The 25,788-nt window shown below is 42.3% G+C and overlaps 1 protein-coding gene across 3 annotated transcripts; it reads left to right on the top strand.

The window, feature by feature from the left end:
* The first annotated feature begins 1,152 nt into the window (after window positions 1-1,152).
* Window positions 1,153-25,702, top strand: pik3r6 (phosphoinositide-3-kinase regulatory subunit 6). Of its 3 annotated transcripts, none has more exons than XM_075462598.1 (21): window positions 1,153-1,244; window positions 12,648-12,732; window positions 12,914-13,018; window positions 13,435-13,526; window positions 13,758-13,826; window positions 14,232-14,364; window positions 15,743-15,812; window positions 15,941-16,139; window positions 17,525-17,672; window positions 18,632-18,712; window positions 19,712-19,955; window positions 20,039-20,335; window positions 20,990-21,089; window positions 21,446-21,568; window positions 22,304-22,411; window positions 22,506-22,608; window positions 22,825-22,886; window positions 23,083-23,173; window positions 23,340-23,401; window positions 23,522-23,628; window positions 23,834-25,702. In XM_075462598.1, the coding sequence occupies exons 2-21, from the start codon at window positions 12,711-12,713 to the stop codon at window positions 23,988-23,990; spliced, it is 2,373 nt and encodes a 790-aa protein (XP_075318713.1). In that variant the 5' UTR covers window positions 1,153-1,244; window positions 12,648-12,710; the 3' UTR covers window positions 23,991-25,702. The 3 variants fall into 3 exon arrangements, with proteins under 3 accessions (XP_075318713.1, XP_075318714.1, XP_075318712.1); XM_075462599.1 differs by lacking the exon at window positions 1,153-1,244 and adding an exon at window positions 11,147-11,310 and having other exon boundaries at window positions 23,525-23,628; XM_075462597.1 differs by lacking the exon at window positions 1,153-1,244 and adding an exon at window positions 11,147-11,310.
* The last annotated feature ends 86 nt before the right edge of the window (window positions 25,703-25,788 follow it).

Below are 25,788 nucleotides of genomic sequence, written 5' to 3'. Positions count from 1 at the left end.
CTACTTTCCTCAAGTTTAAAATTTTTTGACAACTTTAACTTTTACTTCACTATATTTCCAAACTTAATTGCATACTTTTACTCCCATACATTTTCATTGTTCGGTTTAGTTACTCGTTACAAAAAAAAGAGAAAGAGAAAAAAACGCAACAGTGTTTTGACCCCATGCATGTTATGCCTGCCCAAAGACGTGGAAATTTTATCTTACAGAAACTGCCCTTTTTTAGGTTTTAAGGTAGTTTTACAAAAAAGGTCTTCCTCTTCAGATGCCAGATAAGCTGCAGTTCCCTCCCAGTTCTTTTTTTCTTTTGTATAATGACCGGTTGTGTGTGCACGTCCTATAGCTTGTGAAGTACAGTAATCGTAACAGCTTTTTTTCTTGGTGATGTTGGCCGCATTTTCTGTACTGAGTTATTTTATTTATTTTTTAGAAAAGTTTACAAAAGGGGTTTCAAACTGGACTCCCTCCTCAGATGCCAGATAAGCTTCAGTTTTCTTCTATTTTTTTCTTTAAATTTTGTTTATAATGATGGCAATAACAGTAGCAGCCTCTTTTGTTTCATTTTTTTCTTAATGGTGTAATGTACGCCTCATTTTCAGCACTGACCTTACTTGAAGAAGAAAAACTTAAAGGTTCACAAAGTTTGTATTTTCTGTCTAAACCTGGTCTAAATTTTGCCTGCACTTGGTTGTGTGTAGATTTTAAGTGTATTTGACCTTCAAAGTTTACCAAAATATAAAAAATGTCATTCAAACTGCATTTGCCTTGTTTACTTTTTACTCGTACTTTTCATTACATTACTTAAGTACATCTATTTTTACAGTAATTCTCATACTTAAGTACAAGACGTTTCGGATACTTTAAGACTTTAACTCAAGTAACATTTCAGTCAGTGACTTGGACTTTTACCAAAGTCATATTTTGGAGGGGTACCTATACTTTTACTTCAGTATGAGATTTCAGTACTTTATACAGCACTGTAGATGTACTTAAACACACGCACACGCACACACACAAACTTACTTACAGAAAAAAATTGCGGTGTTAATAACGGTTTACAAAGATAATGAATCTGATTGGTTCCCGTCCAACTGGCGGATACAGAAGTGGGCGTGGTCAGAAGATTGGCCTCACCGCCGTACTAAACTCAGAGTGAGACACAGTTGAGCGGAACCAAATGTCACCGGTGGAGACATCATGCAGTAACTTAAGCGAAGCGAATTGAACCGTTTGAGCAACCTCAGGTAAGTTTTCGCCATCCCCAAAAAATATCTCCCATGAGACTAATTTACAACTTTACATGAAAGTTAGACTGTTCACGTATTCGGTGGGATGTGTAAATTGTAGCTAACCTGATGATAAAATGTACGCCAGCCGTTTGTGTGCCTGCGGATGCGCACTGACTGGAGTTTCTGTTCTGCTGCATTTCTCCGACAGAGCTCAGAAAAAGTTAACGGTTGCGGAGGTTTGGTCTTGTTTGTGTTGGGCACCAATGAGCCATATAGGTTACTATCTGATGTAGGTAACGGTTTACATTATTGCGGTTCGCTGATAAGATAGGACGGTGGTTTGCGTCAGGGCACCGGGCTGTAGGACCGGTGCTGCAGCTCAATGACAGCTACACGGCCGCCGTTGTTATGCCGAGAAATGCATCCCCATTCGCAGGGGATGCATATTTCGAGAGACCTTTGCCGAAAAATGCATCACCTGCTGGTCCCCTGCTTTAAAGAGAGTCTGGAATGGAATGATATAACTACATTGTATTACATTAACAGATGTGAATTTCAACAAGTCCAAAATCGTCTCTAAAATTTAATTAACAGGTGAAAGAGATGCTCTAAACTGTACAATTATGGGATTATCATAAGTGTAGGCTACTGTACATGTATTATTCATCTACATGAAGAAAAAAGATGAACGAATGAAAAACCATTGTCAGCTCAATATCATCACTGTGACTTTATTGGAAAAATGTAATAATCCACACGCCTGAAACGGTTTACGTTTCTGGGGATGCACTTCTCGGCATAACACCGTCTCATCTTTTTCAGAATGGGCTCCTTGTCAGATTTGGCAAAAATAAACTGAAGAAAAAGAAAAACATGATGGCCTTTGCAAGCCTTGTCAAAGCCCCCCCCCCCCCCCCCCCCCTAAGATAATAACAAGAGTTTGATAACAGTGCGTGATCTAATTGAAGCTCTGGCTCTCTGTTGTGTCTGTTGGAGTCTGAAAGCACCGCTGTTTTTCCTCCAGCTTCCTTGTTTTAGATTTGAGCTTCCTGGTGCCACTTTAAGATTAAGGGAGATGCAGCGTGCGTGCGTGCGTGCGTGCGTTAGCACACAAACACACAGTATGGATAAACTGCCCTACACAACGTGAACCTTTTAAAGCTGTGTGTTGGAAATGTTCAAACATTTTAAAAATGAAGTTTTTAAAAACATTTTTTTTTATCCAATGTTATTAATGCATCGTTGCCTTTTGATAAATCACCTCTCTAATCTAGTTAAGAATCTGATAGGTGATGTCAGTTCTTGGGAGAGGCTCTGCAAACAGAGATTAGACAACAATGACATGACTGCTTAACCTTTAGAAGCTCAGTGCCGGAAATCTGCTCTTGTAAAGGGTTATTTGAGTAGAATTTTAAATGAATGTAGCACCTAATGTACGTATCAGGGTTTCTCACTGCGCTGAAGCTTGAATGTTGTTTCCTCACTTGTACGCCAGTTCGGATGAAAGCTTTCGCTGAATGGTTGGATGTAAAGGTAATGAAAAAAGTAAAGGAAATGTTGTGTGTGCCAAGCGCAGATTACAGTTATTAGGTGTCAGATAGCGTGCACTCCGATGCAGTTTGTTATTGCTGCTTTATCCTGGTCAGGGTTTAAGCTTATCCTAACTGTCACTGGGTAACAGGGACTATCAAACAGAGACAGGTCCCCTTTTCACTACTATGCGAAAAACTTTCAATCCTACATGTCACGACACACGTTCAAGACCAATGTTTGGCAAGTAGGTTTTTCACTTCCAGGTTATATTCAGTTAATAACACAGCAGAACTTTACTAAAATACCTCTGTCAGTTCCTGGTTGGGTTAAGACAATAAGATTACTTTCTACGGGTTAGAAAGAGACCATGGTTGGAGCTAAAGTACTTTTGGGTTTTTTAATTATTCAAACGTGACAGTCTCCCCCGTAGCTGCCATTCTGCGGTTTGTCTTGTTCACATGCAAACACGTCAGGTTACGATGATACTTTGTGACTTCCTGATTAGGTTGGCCAATAATTTCACTTGGTTAGGGTTAGATAGCTGTCATGGTCGGGACTTCTCTGAAGACTTCTCGGAAGAAAGTTTAGGTAGTTTTGGCACGCACGAGCATGTGCACATGCACATTCCAGAGGATGAGTTTTATAACCCGGCTGGAGTTTTTAACCGATCCTTTTCCCGTCAGTTTGTTCTGTTATTGTAATTTTTTCACCTTCGGACAGAAATCTAGTGAGCGCTTCAACTCATGCATACCATACTCCATCCACCCATCCATCCATCTATCCATTATCTTCCGCTTCTCCGGGTCGCGGGGGCGGCAGCTTGAGCAGAGAAACCCAGACGTCCCTGTCCCATACTGTCTTTGTAATTTTAGACTTATTTGTTTATCCCCAGAGACTCATTGCTCCTGTTAGTTAACTTGATACTTAATGCCAACTAGTCAGGAATCAGTACGTATTTAGCACTGATTTCACATTCAAGGACTGTCTTTACTTACCTGCTTTGGTTGAATTAAGCCCGTTGTCACACAGAAGAATTCAAGCAGACTGTGTGAGCCTAAGCAGAAACTCTAAGACTCTGTTATTAACTAAAGCAAACTGAGCTCGGCTATCATTATCATGATTACTAGCTTAATACATAAAGAACTGACAGGAATGAACTGGTTTAGTACTTTTTTTTTAACCCACTGCAGGAAAAACAACTAAATATATCAGCTTATCCCAACCATGTACAAAAGCTGTGATCAATCATAGATTTGTATGATCCGTTCGTTGTCAGATAAGCCAACAATTTATTTAAACTACTCCTGAGTACAGTAACTCGACAAGCTGCCTTATAACCACAGTGTTCTTCAAACTCTCGAATGATACTCTGTGAATGTAATCTGGCATAATCACAGTGAACTGTTTCAGTTGTGTTTTCTATTCTTTTTTTCTTTTCTTTTTTTTAACAAAACCACACGTGGAGTGTTTGAAACAACAACAAAAAAGTTGTGATCACTGGCTGCTGCGTCTTAATTCACATCCGTCGTGTTTTAAGGTGGATCAACTGTTTCTTTCTTCACATTTTCCAAAAAGTTTTAGACTAAGCAAACAGTTGGAAGAATAAAATATAGATATTCCGCACGTACAAATCATGACTTCCACTGTGAAAGCTTCGTTTTGAAACTCCTACGCTTTGCTCGCCACACCATGCAGGTGTTTTGTCCTTGACTGCCCTGGCCATTTTTTTTTGCCTTTTCTCAGAAAAACCTGCCCCAATTGTCATGTTTTCCTGCAGGGACAAAGAAAGCAGGCTGTGGCAGACTTTCCACAGCTTCAGATGCCATCCTTTTTGTTTGTCCTGATCGGAATGTAAAAAAACAACAGCAACACTTCTTGGCAGAGGCATGTGCCTGTGAGCTATTTGGAAAGCGGTGGCCTTATTGTGGCCGTGTCGGTAAAGATGTATTTTTTGCGGCACACTTTGTACGTCCTGTTTCATTACCCGTTTGAGCCTTTCATTGTCACTGACCTTCTATGAAATGTATTTCTGTGATGTGATACAGCATACCTCCTCATACACCATGGGGAGGCTGCTGATTCAATTCAATTCAATTCAGTTTTATTTATATAGCGCCAAATACAACAAATGTCATCTCAAGGCACTTGAATAATAAAGTCCAATTCAAGCCAATTGGAATTCAATTCATTGTAATCATAATTATTTTAAAAATAATCCAATTCATTCATATAGAGCCCATCCAAAAACAATTTCCTAGCTAGGGGAACCAACAGATTACACCGAAACTCTGTTGATCGACAGGGGTGATGACTTTTGTCGTCTCCTGCGCACATTCAGCTTTTTCCACATGAATACCAGTTTAAGATTATCGTTTTGTTAGAGGGCTTCTGAATAATAGCAGACATGGGGTTGTTTTTAAGGAAAAGCTACAATGAGTACCTTATATATTTGGAATGCCTTAGATACTTTTCAGCAAGAGGTCAAACTGACAGGAGGATTACCACAAAAGCAGATTTGAATCCATCTTATGTACTCAAAGGGCAACTTCTTGGAAAACCTCAAAGAGACACAAAGCAAACCTGTTTGGAGCTGTCAGCCAAGCCCACAAGAGAAGCCTGAATAGCTGATATTGTGGCATCTGTGTACAGTAACAAAGACTGCTTGTAATTGAAGAGTTTGAGTTAAAATATAGATTGTCCTTTTTTTTTTCTCCTAAATTTTTTATTTCTCCACTAAACTGCTGCCAGGGGCCACAGTGGCGTTTCTAATAACAATGCTGTCTGTGTTTCGAGGCGTTTAGGAGTCCAGAAGCCCTGTCATGTGAAAAAGAAAATGCACCCTCTTTCATTTGAATCTTTCGGGACATAATAGAAACATGTCGTCCCGTTAATAGAGAGACATATAACAGCACATGACATTTTACACTGCGTGCTTATGATTTTAAGAAAAACGACGCCAACTAAGTGCACCTGCACTGCTTTCATAGCAATTAAGAGGGTAAGTAGCAGCCAGGTCCTGCTCATGACCTGCACTTGATTCATTGATTGTTAGCCGATGTGAGCAGCTCTACAAAAGCAGACATTTCGGCAGTTTGCTGTTCTGGAACATTCTGGTGTGTGTTAACACAATGCCAAGGAGGAAAGACATCAGTCATGATCTTAGAGAAGCAATTTTTTTTTCTACCCATCGATCTTGGAAGGGTTTACAAGGCCATTTCTAAAAAAAATCCATCTTTCTACAGTGTGAATGATTATTCGCAAGTGGAAAACATTTGAGACAGTTTTCCTCACAGGCGTGGACACCCCAAGGTCAGAACATGCAGTGCTCAGAGAATTTCTAAGAAACCCAAGAGCTACATCTCAGACTCTACAGGCCTCAGTTAGCATGTTAAAGGGGAACTGCGGTATTTTCAACATTAAGCCTCTTTTCTGAGTCGTCTGCAATGTTTTAGAACCCCCATCACCGCTTTTTTGATGTTCACTGCTGTCTCCGGTATTTGCCTAATTTTGATTCTTCTCAACCTGCTTCAGAATGGCAAGTCATGCGCATGTCCAAAAAGGTCCGTAAAAGCACCATAAACGTCCGTTTTCAAAATCATCAACTCACCGGAGTGGTTACTGGTGTGTACTGGTAATCCATATCAAATTTCGTTGCGAAAAGTTGCTTCTGTCGTGTTTTATTTGACATTTTGTAAATCCCATTGAGTTCTATTGAAGACTGGATGTTCGTTGATATTACGTTGATAGCGGAAGTTTATCCACGACTGTGAGATGGCTAAGAAAATAGTTCGAGCATGAACGAGCTGCCAAATAAAACACGACAGAAGCAACTTTTCGCAACGAAATTTGATATGGATTACCAGTGCACATCAGTAACCACTCCGGTGAGTTGATGTTTTTGAAAACGGACGTTTATGGTGCTTTCACGGACCTTTTTGGACATGCACATGACTTGCCATTCTGAAGCAGGTTGAGAAGAATCAAAATTAGGCAAATACCGGAGACAGCAGTAAACATCAAAAAAGCGGTGAGGGGGGTTCTAAAACATTGCAGACGACTCAGAAAAGAGGCTTAATGTTGAAAATACCGCAGTTATCCTTTAAATGTTAAGGTTCATGAGTGCAACGAGAAAAAGACTTAACTAGTATGGCTACTTTTGAAGGGTTTCCACTTGACATCATCTTCTCTAAAAAGAACATGGCAGCACAGCTTAGGTTTACAAAGTTGGATCTAAACAAACCACAAATTGTTTGGAACAATGTCCTTTGGAAAGACAAGACCGAGGTGAGGAGGTTTGCACAGCACTGCACTGAGGATTTGGGCTTGTTCTGCAGCCACAGCGCCTGGACATCTTGCAGTCATTGACTCAACCTTGAACTCCTCTTTATGCCAAAGTAGAGTAGAAGTTGATATCATCTGTCTGACGGCTAAAGCTTTGCGAAAATTGGATCATATAACGGGGACAATGATACCGAGCACAGCAGCAAGTGTACAACTGAGTGGCTGAAAAAGAAAAGAATTGAGGTGTTGCAGTGGTCCAGTCAAAGTCCAGGCATCAACCTGACATAAAAGTTGTGGAGTCAAATAAAACTACAATTTCTCTCTTTTTCTAAAGCAACTTTCCCAAATGTGAAGAATTAAACATTAACCCGAGAGCTTCAAATCATTCAGTTACATGTGGAGAGGGTGAAAATAAAAAAAGAAGGGCTTTCAAGGTTTTCTGCCCATGTTAAACCTTCGGATGGTGCAGTTTAAACAAAGAACTGCAAAGCATTACCCTGAACTCTGAAGATTCCCATCTATACTGTGTCCTCAATGCACCTTAAATACGCCCACACCTGCAGCCAGTGCTGTTTACTTGTGATGCAATGATTTTAACACCGAGCGTAAACCATGTGTAACCCAGTCCACATCCTCAGCTGACTCCTAATGCACCAACTAACCCCGTTCTCACCACTGTAGACCCCACAGATGGGAGCATACCACACACACACACACACACACACACACACACACCCTTTGTATACGTCTTCCTCTTGCCTGATGGATCTAGCATACTAGCTCGAGCTGTATAAATCATCATCTTTTACATGCAGACTTGTTGCCAGAGATTGAATTCACACCAACTCCTCCCTTCCGCCACTTTTGTCTCGTCATCTTTGTGTTGTCTTTGCCCATTTACTGCTGACTTGGGGCACAATTCTGAAAATGTTTGCAGGTCCTGAACTTATCCCCGGTCAATCAGGGCAGACGGGTTTACACACACACACACACACACACACACACACACACACACACACACACAAACGTGCGCGCACACACTGACAGTCTCTGGTCCAAGACAACTTCCTCATATTGTCCAGTATGTTGATACAGGATATCACTTTGATTTATATCCCCCACTGCTCATACAGCATAGATGTTGTCTATTTTGGGGATTTCTGCAACTCCCGCTTGCATGCATGCGTATTTCTTTGCATGCTTATTTTCAGAAATGATCATTTTTTGCGCTGTACTGTCCAGCTTAATGACAGGCTGCTAGTTCTCCCTGAGATGCTCCCTGAGATGCTCCCCGCAGTGACGAAGAGCACGCACATGAAACGTGTTTTTTTTTTCAAGCAGTGACAGAAAAACCATGAGGAATCTAGTTCGTTCTTTCAGGGTCAGTGCGATAAAACACTATAAATTTTTCTTGATGAGAAATTCAAGGGGCTCCTCTCCGAAGTTGTTTGTTGAGGTATTACTGGGCAGCTGCAAAAGGTTGAAACCTCAAAGGTGCTTTCCACATTACTCTGCTTTGCCCAGGCGTATATGTGAGAGACGACGAAGCCTACCGGTGAGACAAGACCTTGCGCTATCCTAGATTGGGGATTTCCAATCAAACACACATATGTGCAGCACCACCCCTCTGGCGCGTCACCCAGACCCCACTTCTCTCTTGCTCTATGAACGCACTTCCACTCAGCGCTGTTAGGTCTTTCCTGTTTTCTGAGATGTCTGCAGCGTGCCTGAACAGAAATGAATGCCTCAGTTTGCTGTTTGGTCTCATTGTTTTTTAGCTGACCGATATCAAGCGTGGCAACAGGCCCTTGTGCGGTGAAGGTGTAGATAGATAGATGCGTATCGTGGCCGAAACTTAGATCAGTAACTGATTTATATCAACCGTAAATAGAAAGCAGACATGGGGAAGTGCTTTATTTTTTTTTGTTTACTGGCATCTTGGCTTGGCAAGTTCAGGAACATTACAGTCTGTGCCAAACTAGTCACGGGTGATTAAAGTAAAGGAGAGATGACGATTTTTGTGCTGCAAGATGATTAGGCTGTAAAAGTTGGTCCTCACTTCGAGTTTGACCGCTGATGTTTCTATGAGCTGTGAACTCACATTTCAGCTGATGTACTGTACAGTTTGCGCCACCATGTCTTGATGCTAGATTTGTACTTTTGCATACTTTCCATTTTATTCGCTGTACGTTATCTCCTCTTAATTCTGTTTGCACCTTAAACACGAAGAACGTTGTGTGCGTGCAGTACAATGACGCGATTATCATGCAAATGTCTCCATATACTTTGTGCCTTGCTCATATTTGGTGCAGATTTGATAGTTCACTCCATTGCTGCATGTGTTCTCAAGTCTCAGAGCTTGTGCTCGAAATAGATTTAATCTTTGTGTAAAAACAACACAGAAGCATGGAGGCTTGAAACAAAAGCTCCATTTAAAACAAACTGCTTTGTGGTTTCTGAGCTCGAGGCCAAACACTGTCTTCAAAAAACTCTAATAATAATAAAAAAAAATAGTCACTCTGATTTAATGAGTTGCACGACATTTTGTATGATAGCATGCATCTGCTGTTGTCCAGAGGGGGAAAAAAGAAAGGTGCCAAGAAGTCTGGGGGATCTGTTTTTTTAGGCGCTGTGAACGTTGTCCATTTGTTCCAAATCCAGTAAAATTGATCTTTTTTTGGGTTCTGAAAGAATAAGTTAGATTTTCCATTCTAACTATTTCTAAAATTACTCCGAACCAATCACCTAATTAGGCGGAAGTAGGCTCAATCTCCCTTGCCACCAGGAGAGATTGCTTTAACTTTATTTCCAAGCTTCATTCCAAAAACGAAATATGATCGAAGTAGTGAGTCCAACACACCAGTCATCTAAAAAGGCCTTGGTATTCTGCCAAAACTCACTCAGTAAGGGACATTCCCAGAATGCTGTATGTGAAAGTGGTTAGCCACGTCCTGCCAGCCTGTTTGTATCTTTAGATTTTTTCCTGGTGAGATGTCCTAAAATACCTATTAACATGCTTCCAGCAAAGCTCCCTCCAAGCCGTGGTGTTGGTTGCGCTTCACTGGAAGCTCCAAATCTTACTATAGACCACCTCAGAAAGCCCAATCCCTGCTTCCCTTTCCCACCGTTCTTTAATATTCAAGAAAATGCTTTGTTTTGGTTTTTGTAATTCATCTTTTGCGGGACATTTTCTGCAAAGCTCCGTGTTTGTTCCATGTTGGAAAATGTTGCGAGTGCTGTGATGCATCTATTCTTAAGCCTTTTTAAAGCATTTGTTCCGTCTGTTTCTTTAGTTCAGCATCTTTCTGTCTCTGTCTCTCTGTTTAAATATAGAGCATCATCTGCCCACTCATTTTGACCGAAAGGAAATGCTATGCGTGTGTCACCTCCTGAACTGTATTAATAGTCAGCCTCTCTGTGTAGGTTAGAGTCCATGCATGCTCACAGGCTCAGATGTGTGTGCATGCGGCCAATTCTGTAGAACAGTGCGGTTTGTAAGCAGCAAAGAGAAAAAAAGAAGCAATAAATCCCTTGACCAATCGGGTGCATTAAAGAAGTGACTGAAGTTGCGAGCTGAGAAAAATCAGCGAGAGGTGACAGCAACTGAAACAATGTGACAGAGAGTGATTACAGTAGTGACACCGGAAGCATGTGGTCAAAAAGGCTGCATTCAGCTGCTGAGGCAGCGCTGTTAGCTCTGCGTTTTGACTGCTCAGGGATCAAGGCTAAATCCAACACAACTAAGTACTTTCATTGTACTTGCGGGGCCTGTGGACTCGCTCCCAGTGTGGTGTGAGTCCACAACTAAGTACTTTCATTGTACTTGCGGGGCCTGTGGACTCGCTCCCAGTGTGGTGTGAGTGAGGGAGAAATACCACGAGTAAAAGAACCGATGAAACTTGTCATGAATCGAAGGTCCAAATGTTGTTTAGAAAGAAAGAAAGAATTTTCTTTTTTCTTTTAAATGGTACGTTCAGCTGTGAATTAACTTAAAACTTTGCCACTTTGCAGCACCTTCACACAAAAACTCCACGCCCCCACATGTGCCGCTGGCACAAAGCTTGATTATCCCGTCACTACTTAACTTCCACCTTCTCACACGAGGAAATACACTCACCAGTAAATCGCTGCTCTCACCGGCATGCGCCCTCACTCCCTTATTTACTCGCACGCTCCCTCTCTGTTTGACTTCAACGTTTGTTTCAGTCCAACATGTGTGGTGTGTGAATGGAGGAGAACTGACGGACAGTCTGTGCCGTGGAGCGGGGTAGGTCTATGTCATATTAATGGAGTTTGCTGTTTTTAATGTGTCGGTAACAAATTGATAACAAAATAATTCACTAACTAGTCCCATAATGTCAAGATATTTTTTTCTGTTTAGATTACAGAAATGTGTTGCGTCAGGATCTCTTTACTTGTGCAAAATCATGTCAAGAATTATTGGATTGTTGTATTGTAGAAATTTCTCCCAAAGGTTCATATACAAGTCCCATCCATCGTGTGAATGCCACAAGAAATTACATTTCAAGTGCTTAACATTTAGCGTCTTCAGTTTTTTTGTCGCTCTCATCATCCGTGCGTGTGTTGCATATCTTACGGGATGTGAAAACTGAACTTAAAAGTGCATAGATGGGTCTCTTCAGGTAAATTTGGTGAACTGAAACTATGAATTTGGGCTGTAAATGTCTGAGCCGTGACTCATAAACCTGTGTGGGCTTTGGATAAAGGATGTGGCCTAAATAAGTTTTACTATTCATAGGAACACTTTATAACACCATGTATAGGTGGGTGGGTGGTATGGGGGAGGGGATGGGGGTGATGTTTGTGGTGGATCTTTGCACCATCTTTAATTTGTTAAGCTTCATACATGCGTGACAGAAGATATGTCTGCAGGTGCTTGAGTGGGTAGACTCGTTTTTTTTTTTTCTCCTGTCCTGTTGAGGAGACTTTTTTTTTTTTTTAAACAAAACTGTTTGACCAACAGAAACAAAATTATGGTTGTATGGGCAGGAAACACCTCAGAGTTTTAGAAAATGTGTTTATTTAAATGCAAAAAGGCTCATTGGGATTATCAGCAGAGCATTGTGAGATTTAAAAAAAACTGCAGCTAAAATGGCCATATTTACTTTCAGCTCACAACAACCGTGAAGTGAAGCTCAAATTAAGAGTTTTATCACGGCGAGTGGACTCTGATGGTATCGAACCTCCTGATTGTGTCTTGGCAGCCATTGCAAAATGGCATTCGCTTCATCTTTACCTCCAAGCCTGAATGACCGAAACATTCAGCAGAGACTTCTCAAACAGAAACTAAGTACCCTCTATTTCACACAGAGGTGCAAAAAGAAGTTGTCATACAGAGAGGCGGAGATACAGATGAGATTATTGTTAGGCTGCATGTGAACGGAAAAAAAGAAATGAGCTTGAAATAGCTCCACTGAAGACATTCTACACAAGGCTGCTAGCAAGCAGACAGAGAAAAACAGTCGGCCCCTGCAGGTCAGGTGGAGTGAGAGGCTGTTTTTGGAAGGGCGAGAAGAGCCGGCGTTTAATCGTGGACGTAATGACAGAACATAAGTGACACTACCTTACCATGTGTTGTTGCAGTTGATGGATCCACAATGCATGTGAGACACGACCGACAAGCCCCACTGGGATAGCTCCAGCACCATGTACAGCATGGAGCCAACAGGTACCGCACACACACGCGCACACCAAATACGTGCAGGAAAATGAAGGAATGTCCCACAAGCTTAATTTTACAGGATTGGTGTTTGTTTACCTTGAAAGATGGCCCGATTCTGCATTTAATTGCGAATAAAACGATTTGATATTTAGAGTTTTGACTTCAAATGTTTTGGTGTTATTGTCAGCTGGCTGCTCGCCCGCTGTTCCGCAGGCGGAGCTCTACCGCAGTGTCCAGGCTGTGCTGCCAAGAGAAACAGACAACCAGCAGCCTGCAGGCTGTTTCAACAAAGGTGCTGTAAGATCTCCTTCACCGCGTCCGAAATAATCTAATTTACAAGTTCTGAAGTTGTTTGTTGTAACTGGTGGCCGAGGTTTGATCAAGATCTTGGCAAATTACATTTAGCAAAAAGTTACTTTTTGTGCTGCAGATTTAATTTGTTTTCGTGTTTTTCTGCGTCTGAAACTATTCCACTCTAAACTTTTCCTCCGTGGACAGAGTCTTATTGAAGCCAGTATGAATCACACTGTGGAATACAGCCACAAACAGCAGTAGGAGGCTGTTTTGTTGTTAGTCATCAGACATATTTTGGATTAGTGCTGCGGTGGAGTGAGGCGTGACACATTGAGTCAGTGTGCTTATTTAGTGCTTTCATTTGTTAATGTCCTGTGTGTCTGTGTGTGTGTGTGTGTGTGTGTGTGTGTGCAGGAATGCTCAGATGGACACTTCATAAGAAAGTTCGAAACAATCCTGACAACAGCTTGTCTCTGGTGTGGGTGCTTATTAAGGAGCTCGAAAAGGTACTTGATCTCACTTGTGACACTGTCAACAGTTTTTAAACACCTATTCTAAAAGGCACACTTCAGTACAGACCCGTATTTGTGGTGAAGCGTCTGCCTTCAAGTGGGTTCTAAAATCTCTTTTGCTTGCACTTTCAAAGAGGAAGGAAGCTGTAGTCATCTTGGGCCAGTTGATACACTTTTTATAGTAAAATGTGTTCGGAGCCCTGACGTGCATGTTTTTCTCTGCAGGCTGAAAGATGTGATTCTCGCAAATGTATCATCCCTTTGCTCCACACACTGATGTTTGCCATCATTCAGGTACAGCATTTCTGCCAAATTGTTGCAACATGAAAAGCTTGCTTGGTGAGCTTGGTGAGCTCATCTGGTCAGGCTGATGGCACTGGTTATATGCCTAGTGTGATATGTCTGTTTGATTCATTAAATGGAATTCATTGGAATGCAATCAGGTTACTTTTGCATTGTTTGTAAGGCGGTAAATGTGGGGAACTTTGCACTGGGTAATGCCAGTTGTGGGAACCAGGTAGAATTTGATCTAATCCTGGAGCAAATGTCAACAAGGAAGTTCTAACCTGAAACTGGCTCATTTAAGTCTGCACCACATGTGTTTTTCCTCATATTTGAGTGCCAACACTGTAATGATTATCATTTGCTCATCACAAATGGGGTATTTGAAGTAAGCCTGTTTGTTTTGTGACGTTTCAGACGGCCTACATTCCAGATGAACTGTACAAGCGCGTTTACGACTTTTGCAAGCGACTACTGACCTATCCACAACCCTACTGCTCCGTGGGCCTCAGCTACACAAGACAGATGAAAACTGAACGCCTTATTCCAGGTAGTGAGCCTCAACTATTCCACGATCACCTTTCGGCCTTTAAAAGATAAACAACAACTCGCACCACAGATCAATTTCTGCTCTGTGTGTCGTCAACTCTCCTTCATCAGAGCGTCTCCCTCAGCGCTGAGGACAAACTGTGAGGATGCTCCATGAGGCAAAGCTGTTCCCTGATAATAAGTTTGAATAAACGTACTCTTAATCTCAAACACAAATCAACGCTAATTGAGAAAATGGGCAACATCAACTGGAAAGATTCAACATAGCATCAAACAGCTGATTGTAGAACAAAATGTTTCTTTTTGTGAAATGGGTGCAGTGAACAGACAGCAGAGTGCGCAGGCCAAGTCACACTGGGAGTGCAGAGAGGGTGCACGCACTCGCTGCCACACACACTCAGCCCGCTCCTCTCCTCTCACCTCACCCAGCACGCCTTCACCACTGCAATCAGTCCATGGGCCAAAGGCCAAAATTTGACTTTTTGGTACCACTCAAGGTGGCAAAATCTAGTAACATTTTTTCAAAAGGTACATGTCCATAGATGATATTTTGGTATGATAACCCATCCTAAGTGGTACCTCTATGACAGTTATCAGCACATAAAGTTATCAATCCCCTGCAATAAATAGGCCTCTAAACGCAGATGGCATATCCTGTCTTGTGCTCATTTTCACACCTTTACTCATATGTTATGAGAGCATGTTTGGTAGCATTTTGAAGTGTACAATCCTAGCTTTCATTTAGACCTAGTTTTGGGCCTATCTAAAAAATATAAAGGTCACATGGTCAAAGGTCAAACTGTCTCAACAACTATTTTTCCACTATTTTCGCCTAAACTGTAGTCTTTTTTATAGCACTGTGAAATGTAGGAACAGCACTGACGCAAATAAGTAAAATAAAATAAATAAATGTGTGGCGCCGTGGCCGAGCTGCGTATCATTGTTATGAGTCCTAAAACTGAGGCGGACCGATTTATAGGTGGTTTTTCCACTATTAAAGCCCCATTTTTAAATGATTCGCCATGGTGGGGGGGGGATTCAGCTGATTTCTGTGATCATTTTGACAAGATGTGAAACAGTAAATGTGATTGCTGGTAATGTGAAGAAGAGAAGAGTGAGAGTGAGTGGAAAAGCTTGTGCTCGCCGTGACGGACGGCTTCATGTTTCCAGACTTGTGTGTCATCATCCCCCTTCCTCCTGATGAGTACATGATGACGCCGTGAAGGACGCCATTTTTGGCTTCATCAGAGTTCTTCAGAGCCCTAAGAACCGTGTTATGACTGCTTACATGTGAAATGAGCTGTCCAGGCTTTTGAAAGGATATCACGTTTGAGCATTTGCAACATTACGCCATCATTAAATGCTACTTCCATCAACAGGTCTGATGTACCAGAGGATGGTCACAGCAGAGCAGAGGTTAAAAAGTGAACACTATCCTTTTCAGGAGAGGTGAGTCGTATTGCTTTCTACAAAACTGCACTAACAGCTTCCCTGAACGGACACTTTATATTGTTATCCCACTTGTACCACTGCAGTGTCTCAAACTGCCTTCCTTTTGTGTCATTAAATCTCTGCAGGGTTTTTATTTTGGCCGATCCAGTCGTCTTTTCTGGTTCCTTGATACCTGTCCTGTTTGGGGATTTTGAGGCCTCTGCCTCCACTTCGGCTGGATTTCTAAGTCCTTTAGAACATATGTGCAGTGTGGTCCAACACTCCATGCAGGCTGTTTTGGGAGCAGACCAGTGCCACTGGCAGAACCTGGCTCGGGCCTTGAGGGTCAGTATAGTTGTGCGGTTTGTTGACTTGTTCTCATTTGTTGCCTTCTCTTGGTAATCTTCAATTTCAGTTTGTTTTTAACCCTCCTTGTGATGTCATTTGGTTGTATTTGGAAGAATGAATTCTATGCATTCCCTCTTAATGTGTTGTTCTAGCAGGTATTCCCTCCAGAGCAGCTGGCTCCCTTGCATTATTACACTCTGACTGCAGTCTACAACGCTCTGCTTCTTTTGTTGCTGGCGCTTCTCGTCGACTGCAAAAATCAGCCGATTCTTACCCTGCTTCTGCATCCCAGATTGCAGAGGGTTGAGGCAGCTTTTGTACGGATTAAACTGTTTTCCTCAAATGTGACTTTGACAAATTTTGGACGGAATTGGTGTCTCAGTAAATTTGACCTACCAAGGCTCAGTTTTGATAATCAGCTTGTGCTCCGCCACAGTAAACCCTGAACAAAGCGATGTTCAGAAACCCACGACCTGGTGGCTGCTGTACATGCACACAGCTGTGGTAGAGTAAGCTGTACGATTACTTTATGTGGTTATTGTCTTAAGAGTTAAGGTTTTACTCAACTATGTTCTTTTTTTTTTATTTGGGTTTTTGTGCCTTTAATGGATAGGACAGTTCAGAGAGACAGGAAGCAGGGGGCACAGGGAGGGGGAACGACATGCAGCACAGGGCCGTCAGATGCAGGACTCGAACCGGGGCCAGCTGCAGCGAGGACTGTAGCCTCTTGTAAATGGGGCCCCTGCTTAACCCACTACGCCACAGACCAGCCCAACTGCTTTTTAAAGCGGCAGTATTATTTTTCATTTCATTTATTTTGTTTTAGCTGCAAGTTCATTGCACAAATTTCCATAATTTTGAAGGAAACTTTTTGTTCTGTTGATTTTAAGTTGTATATTACTATGCAAATGCACAATTGAAGGTATTGATTGCCTGTAAAGAAGGAATAAAACGCCCTACGCGTAGAGGTGGTTTGATAACTAAAGTGCACGGTCTCTGTGGTCGCGGCAGCATGTTTGGACATTTTGAAGTGAATAAAAACACTGACTGCAATGACTTATGAGCAGGAAGGTACCCTGCTGTCCGTCTATATTCTGTTGATGGCACACGTTTTTGCAAATACAGTAAAACTCGCTTAGGATTCTGCGTTACTCTTTTAAGTCTGGAAACATCCGCATTGATAAGTGTGTTGTTTCCGAACTGTGTGGCGTCTCTGGCACTGGTCCAAACATAACGCCTCAGCAGGACACACTCAAGGGCAGACAGATGCACATTTCTCACCCCTCACCTCGATGCTATGAATACATGGCCTCTATATGTTTATCTTCCTGTGAGTGCGTGTCTTAACCCACGTATGTGTGTGTGTGTGTGTTTTGGGACAGGACAAGGGTCAAGATATCGAGCCGTACTTTCAGGAAGTGTTAGCGATCCTTGAGCAGAGCGTGGAGGAGGGCGGCAGAGGAGATGGCGGAGCACTGAGGAGCCGTCTTCAGCATCTGTACGGAGAGATCGTCTCTGACACAGACTCGGGTATGAACTCTCTGAAGTGGAAACGCAAAGCTGCCCAACGTGGTCATGGTTTGGCTAGACATCTCTTCAGCGCTGTCACATCTGGTTATGCAACAGAGCTGGAGAGAAATGCAGAAAAGAGAAGCCGAAAAGATTTTTTTTAAAAACACGTTGGAGTTTCAGTAGTCCAGATATTTTTATTGATTCAGAAATGAACCTTTAAATCATGCAAACATTTTTGCAATGATTGAGTCAGACATTAGTGTGTCAGTTTGAAAAGGGCATAAGAAACACAGTGACGGGGACTGTGTGCGTAATTTGTCAGTAGTCCCACTATAACGCCGTATCTTTGATATTATTGACTACATGTCTTCAAAATGTGTTGTGATCACTGTGAATTACAGATTACAATTAGTTACTTTGTCCTGTTTCACAGAACAGAGGCGTGGAGACTTTGCATGGCTTGCAACAGTTGTTAAGATTAGCGAATCACCTAAAAGGATGTTGGAAAAAATGGTCTTCTTGCTAACATTATGACACAGGCTCTAAATTCTCCTGCGACCACTGCATTTATACACTTTTCGGAGCTCATACTCAGTCTCACTTAGCTGCTACTGATTTGTAATTCGCTTGCATTCAGAGCAGCATTCAAGTGCACATTGTTGGTGATGGACATGTTTTGTACATTTAAACACAGCTTGAAACACTGTCCGCTGTCTATGTAGTGCTTTCCTCCGTGTCCAAATCTGTCCAGTCAGTTGTGTGTATTATTAAAACTTCCGGATATCTATTTCTACTCTTCCTCCCGCTGTCATCAAGTTGGTGGCTCATCCGATGAGCCTGTTCTGCAGTCCGTCCAGCTGGAAGACAAAAGGATGGACATGAGCGGAAGTCGTGAGGAGGGGGGGGTGTTTGTTTTGATTGTTCGTCTGACAGTTTTGGTCTCTTCCTCGCTCACTCTTCCGCCGTGTGTTCTGCAGAGCGTGGTGGACCGCTGTGTGACTGCCCTCTTCCTAACCCCGACATGAGCTTCCACCTGTGGACGGAGGATCTGGATATCTGTGAGTGGCTCCTGAGGAAGTTGTACACATTATACTGATTTTGAAGGTTTCTGAAATAATTCTGAAAAGACTGAAGAAGATGAGGCTGTTTAAAAGTGAAAATTAAAAAAAAAAAAGACTTGAGAATATGCAAGGATGTGTTGTTTCTGAAAGATGAACCAAACAAACAGTGTCATGCTTCGCAGTCAGTGGGTCTACATGATGAGATTATAGCATTTAAACAAGGGTAATTATCCTTGGATATATGGCGGTGAATGAATGGAATCAGAGGCCCAAAGCGTGTCATACCCCGGTACGGTAGGTGGCGCTGTACCCATTCCAACTGTTGCTAATATAGCCTTTTCCTGTTGACCTCGTCCCCACCAACAACAACAAACTCAGGCATTAGAGAAAGATGGCGAACGAAGAGCCAGATGAAGCTACGTCCCTCTACATTTGGTCTGTGATGAGCTGCTTGTTGCCCAACGGGGCATTCTCCATCACGTTGTTTCTTTCTTTCTGACGGCGACAACAACAGTAATATCGTCTCCTTTGGCGTGTTTCCACTGTGCAGTCCGGAATATTTGACTTTTCCGGGGTCACAACCTCAGGAAAAAATCTCGAGCATGCGCAGAACTTGAAGTCCAATTCACCACGTGCTTCACCGTCTACAAGCAGGTTTAATTTGACTTTCAACCCAGTTATCTCAGTTAACCCGATCCGATCCAATTTTTTGTCAAACTAAGGTGTAAACATGAACTTAATAACTCAGTAATTATTGTAACCCCACTGACTGGGAGGCCTTCATATACTCAGATTCACTGAAACATTAGCGTTGAGATGAAGCTCTGACACGGCTATGCGTATGTGTTTGTGATGAGGCACAGTTAGGGAGAGGTGAAATATGCCAACCATCACAGAGAGAACAGTTTCTGAAAGAACTAAGTGTTGTTCTGTGCTGATTCGCTGGGCTCACGTTAGTTCCATGTGTCTGAAATATGATATTCAAAATACTGACAGGGCGAGAGCTGGCCAAGTGGTTGCGATCCAGCGGCGTGTCTGAGCAGTTCTCCCTCAACCAAGAGCAGGAGGACTTTGAGCTGGGTGAAGCGCCCTGTGACCCGATGCCATCCGACATGACCCGCTTCTCCGTTATGTCCGATGACAGCGGGATTGAAAGGGACTTGCCCCCCGGCACTGATCCTTCTCTGTCGTCCTCTCTGGACACATCCAGCATTAGCGCATCATGGGAGCAATGCAAAATGTAAATACTGTTGTTTTGAAATTCCACACAATGTGCGGTAGTTACAGCACTTTAACTGATCCTAACTTAAAGTACGATGTCAGATCCCCTCCTTCTCCCAGGGAGCCAGACTCAGGGAGGCTGTCACGCCGTGGGGGCATCAAGTTGAAACCATCTGCAAAGGACGGCGTGGTGCTGATGCAAGACACGTTGGAGGACCATGCAAATCTAGGAGGAAATGGAGGAAGGGGAGGAAGCAGAGGGGCCACTCTGCAGAGGCGGGCAGGAGCCAGCTCCATGCAGAACTTTCCCAAGCAGCAGCGACACTTTACTGCCAGGATAGTCATCATGGGTGATGACAGGGTTGTGGGCCGCCTTGCTCAGGCCTATTACTTCTTCAGGTGAGGGACTTTACGTCACGAGATACAAACGCATCTTGATAAAGCTTCTCTGAAAGCAACTGGCGGGTTTTTCAACTGTGACACCAGCTTTGGGATTATAGTTGGTTAGTGGCATTACTGAATATACTGCTTTTAGCTGTTTGCTGCCTCAGTATGATTTATATTCCTTTATTACACTGTGAAGTGGTAGTTTTACACACATAGTTTCAAGCCAGTTGAACAATCTGTACAGTGTGGGAACAGTTGCCATCGTGAAATATTTTCCTGCATCGGAGCTCTATAACGTAATCGCTAATGTTGGTCTTTCTCCAGAATTAAACTGCTAAATACTGCAATGCAAGAAGCAGTCTGTCCGTACTTGAGGGAACATATTCAGCTTTGATGAAACCATTTCAAACATGCCCTAACAATGAGACCTTAAACGCATAGTGGACATGTTGTCTTTAGTTAATCATGAAATAAACTTGGATTGCACTGACATTTACATTCAGGTAGAATAACAACACAGTTGGGCAGGACAAGTTTTTTATTATTTCTGGTTTGCCACATAAAACTGTGCTTATGTCACTGCAAATGTCCCTTTTTTTTGGCTGCAAATGTCTAACTGCTCGCCATCGTTGAGCTTCTCACGAATCTTCGGTTTGGCCTCTGCAGGAAAAGGGAAGCGCGGCGGCTTTTTTTTACAATGAAAGTCAATCTCCAGTTTTACTACATTCCTGTTTGCGCGGCTCCGACTCCAACCTCCCCTGCCAAGGTGAGTCAGCTTCCTCTTACAGAACACAACACAACACCAGTTACTGTGTGAGAGTCAACACATCCAGAGATGAATGCGACAAAGAGCTCATGTTATAACGGAAGATCAGTTTGGGAAACTGTCCGTGTTGTCATCGGGTCACCTGAAACCTGCTGACCTAATCTATCTGTAAACGCTTTTTAACGGAGGAAACACTGATAAATTTGTATTCAACCACTATGAATGATACTTTCAGGATGTTTGTCTGTGACATTTACAAACTTCCATATTGACAGACTTATCTTATTCCCTCACCACTGTTATTTTGCAAAGTTTGAGGTAATTTACAGGTTCACTTTCATGTTCCTTTTTTGCAGGAAAACCTCCATCAGTCCAAGGAGGATTTCTGCTCTCTCGGTTCCTACTTGAGCAGCGTGGACCCATGGTACAACTGCAACATCAAGAGTTTGGGCAGCACAATTCACAAACTGGCCAATATGGTATGATGCGATTACATCTGAAACATCATGAATAAATCAAATAACGAGACTTAAGAATAGTTACACACAGCTGATTGGCTCAGGTTTGCTCACTTGCACATTTTCTTGTGGTGTGCTTTGGGTGGTAGGTTTACTTACAGACACATTGAGAAAATGTCACTACATTACCGCATCCCCCCTCAGTCAACATGGCAGCTGTTCTTTGCATGACCTGAAACGCAGGAAGTTGCATAACATCACACTCTCTGCAAGGAAAATAAATATGTTGATTTCACCACACAACAAGTAAAGTAAATTAAACTCTAAATACTTTTCGACACACCTCTGACTCTATTTCCTTTACATGGGAAATAGAGTAATTATAACACTGGAAAAGAAATTAGATAATGCTGTGAAGTGAGTTGAAAGAAGGTGGGGAACGCCTGACTGAGTTCTCTTTTCAAACATTCATGTGAAAGGCCTTTTGATTCTACGGAACGTGCACTTTCCCTGTTTCATTTCCTCCTTCTGCCCTAGCTTAAATGGGATTTGTTTTGCTGACCCCAGTGCTCTCTCTCTTTTTTGGGGATGCATTTGTTTAAAAGTTAAAAGCTTCTTGGTGACTCATGGTTGTTAAGTGACAAGCAGTTTACCTGTCATCAACTCACTGTATTCTCCTTAAAAGCCAAGCGAATGTCTTGTCTCGACATTGCGCTGGCGCTTCAGTTCATTTTGAATATCGTTTGCTTTCTTTAGCAACAAGCGAACCCTGGGAGGCCGAAAGAGCCCTTCATCTCTGATGTCATTTCCTACTACGTCCGCAGTGGCCAGCTACCCGTCTACTTCACCATCTACTTCGTTAAGGTACGATACATCTTGGGAGTTTTCCCTCACTATAAAACCAAAGAGCATGCTGAAGATATCAGCTGGTTTATACATTTGCATGATTTTCCATTAGATTACATTCACCAACATGACAAAGGATCCCGTGGAAGATGTGTTCCTTACGCACCTGGAGATAGAGTTTCCAGAATTCAGACAGATCTCAGCATCGATCAGAGGTGAATTGGCTACACATGCCAGTGTTGTCGTCAATATTTGTGTTTTTATAAATACCTGCAAAAGTTTGCTTTTCTGCCCCCCTAAATTACAATAAGAAAGAAAAAAAGAAAGCAAACATGAATAGCTGTTTTTTGGGGGTTTTTTTATGCTTTGGTCTGCGCTTTCCACTAGGCCTGAAACACTGATGTAACAACACGCCTCTAATTCTCAAACAGATAAACCAAAGAAGAGCTCGGGGGAAATATGCGGAGCTGTCGTCTCTATGAATTACAAAAAGGTGTGTTGCCTTTTTTTAGATCCACTGTTTCATTCCCATCACTGGCGCATTTGTGTACTTAGATGCCTCTCAACCACCAAAACAAGTACCGGTTCATTTTCATTTCGTGTGGGTGTTATTTGTATGCTTGCCTCTGTTTGAAAAGATGAATTCTGATGTTCATTTTTGTGTACATATTTCTATGCGTGCGCCCAAGGTGACGTTAAGCGGCCGAGATGTTGACAAAGGAATTTCAGTCAGGACATCAGGGGCGCAGATTTGTGGTATTCCTTCAAGTCAAGCAGAAGGTTTGATATTAAGTCTTTTTATTCAGTTGATTTATACTGCAGCAGCTCACGAGCAAAGGCATGTAAGGGCAGTTTTCAAAGAAAAGTTCACAAGTTCAATTCAAAGCCAAGTGTTTCGTAATCTGAATTTCACGCTTCACACGTTAACTCGCCCTTTATCTCACAGACCTGAATTGTTTGACTCTGACTCTGAATGAAGCTCCAGTAAAGACAAAGAGCAACGCAGCGGTGAGTCGAAGCAACATGAGAGAAGGGACGAGCGCTCAAGTTACACCCATGAATCGTGTCTAATGTAAAACAGCTTGTATAACATTTAACCTCTTTGTTGTTTCGTGTGGAAATTGGCAGCAGTCAAAGATCCGGATCTGCAACATAAAGATTCGCACTTTGGAGAGTCGTTCTTTCAATCTCACACTGGACAGAGACAGTCGAAGGACCTACAGAGATGTGCAGAGGTAACACACAAGTGTCACTTGTTTTTGTTTGCACCACTGAACAAAGCTCCCCGACAACAAGCGTTTGAGATTCAATGATCATTTTAGCCGCAGCTCGATCTGCGTCTCTTCTTTCTTTTATCGCATTTACGTCAAGAAGCTTTTTTATCCTTTTTGCTCAGTCTTGTTGAGTCTGACTTATCTCTGTTGAACATCTACTTCATAGCATCGAGGTCTCCCCTTGTCTGGATCCTGGATACTGCGTCCAGAAAGCCATGAGGTCCAAATTCAACCTGGGAGAGGACAAAGACGCTGGACTGAGCAAATACATGAGCAAAGCCCTCCCTCTGCCAATCAACACATTTGCTGGCATCGTCAACTAACAGGATGAAGTTGTGAAACGCAGGAACGGCGGTCGTCTGTATATCCAGTCTCTCATCTGACACACGAAAAGACAAATGAGCTGCTCCTGGGACCAAGTTTCACCTCTTGTCAGTCTGCACTCTGTAGTTTGAATGGAAAAAAACTATCATTCAAAAGCACCATGTACAGTAGTAGTGTCGATCAATCCAGTGAGCTGCTTGTACAGTATAAGGAGGTTTTATCACTCTCCAGTACGTGATTGAACTTTGATGATTGAAAGAGTTTGCCGCTCTTTATAAATGGTCTCCTGTGCATACTTTAATAATTATGGGCAGTCTGTGTATGATTTTTTTTTTGTATTGCCAAAGGACATTATTGCCTAAGACCAGCAGTGTAAAAGGCCCCCTCGGCCTCCAGAGCAGCACTGTGTATGAGCAAGTGTTGTGGGACACATGGTCCTGGCATTCCACACGAATGCTGTTGTTTCCTTGCAGAATATTGCAGAATTTTGCAGAATATTGCAGAATTTTGCATTGTAATTGCGATGGTTAGCGTTATTCACTTCACCTGTCAGTGGTTTAAATGTTGTGGCTGCACCTCTGTGCATGAAGGATTTCCAACAATCTGTAATCATGTGTAAAAATGTTTGGAACAAATCGGCAAGCAGTCGGCCTCTTAGAGGTATGACTTAATGTGACATATTTAAAGAGTTGATTGTAAGGGTCGCTTTACTCTATATACACACTACCTTTTACTGCCTCCCTGACACTCATACATACACTCATACACACACAAGAACACCTCCTGCAGGACGGGTACGATGACAGCTGATGTTTCCCCAGTGCTCTCTTGGAACAATCATTCAGATACTTGTCATTCCTGTACCTGTTACGTGATGAAAGTGCAAATGATTGACATTAGTTTTGGGTTTTTCTGTTTAAAAAGTATTCCAGGAATTTACCAGAGGCACACTATGCTCAGTGTAGCAAATAGAAGCATGTGCAATCTCAGGAATGACTACAGAACAGAAGCGATCTTTGATGATATCCAGACAGGGTGACAGAAAGCTGCTGACTGCGCTGTGTTCCAACGAGAGATGCAACTTTCAACTTTTGCTTTTGTGATATAGAAGACAAATAGCTTAATTTGGGGCATACTGGTGCGTGAATGTCTGAAATCTCTCCACAAATCACCACGGCCACCGTTTACCGTCGGTTGATACATGCTTTGTGTGATAGTGTTTTTCTGTTTGCACTAAATCTGAAGTTACGATTATTTTTGAAGGAGTAAATCAACTGTTTGCATAAAAGACTGGAAACTGCTTTTGTGTAATTACTGTGAAACTGCCCAACAACGTGCAGTCATGTGACACCGTTAAGGTCTGTTTGAGATCTGACGCAACTACTTGTATTGGTTCAGTAATTATTAATGGAAAAGAGTGAGTGTTTGGTTTTATGTATCTGTTTCTCACACACCCATGAGCTGCCTGTTTTGATTTGCACCCCCGCAGCTATGATGTCTGTCAGTGAAGACCTCAGGAACCGTGATTAGCTGCATGAAAAAAGCAACAACAACAGAACAATCATTTACGTGAGTGTGTGTCCTTTGGCCTGACAGGGTAAAATCATGGGTTTAAAAATTCATGATATATTTTGCACATTATTTTCCTCTAATGTCATATATGAAGATTGACTTTACGCCTATGTGTAAATAAATGAATTAAAAAACAAAAGTGCTTTTTGTAAAACAGTGTGTGCGTTTTCTCATGAATGTGGCAAAAAAAAATCTGCCGGGCTGTAATTGTATCCAGTGGTCACC

Source organism: Odontesthes bonariensis, chromosome 4, assembly GCF_027942865.1.
Source record: "Odontesthes bonariensis isolate fOdoBon6 chromosome 4, fOdoBon6.hap1, whole genome shotgun sequence".
Classification (NCBI taxonomy): Eukaryota; Metazoa; Chordata; class Actinopteri; order Atheriniformes; family Atherinopsidae; genus Odontesthes; species Odontesthes bonariensis.
This window is presented reverse-complemented; position numbering and strand designations above follow the sequence as displayed.

Bases quoted from the DNA above. Each gene is read 5' to 3' on its own strand.
- pik3r6 (XM_075462598.1), top strand. From the start codon at position 12,711: ATGTACAGCATGGAGCCAACAG. The intron at 13,527-13,757 runs GTACTTGATCTC...TTTTCTCTGCAG, and splicing joins TTATTAAGGAGCTCGAAAAG to GCTGAAAGATGTGATTCTCG. The intron at 17,673-18,631 runs GTATGAACTCTC...TGTGTTCTGCAG, and splicing joins CGTCTCTGACACAGACTCGG to AGCGTGGTGGACCGCTGTGT.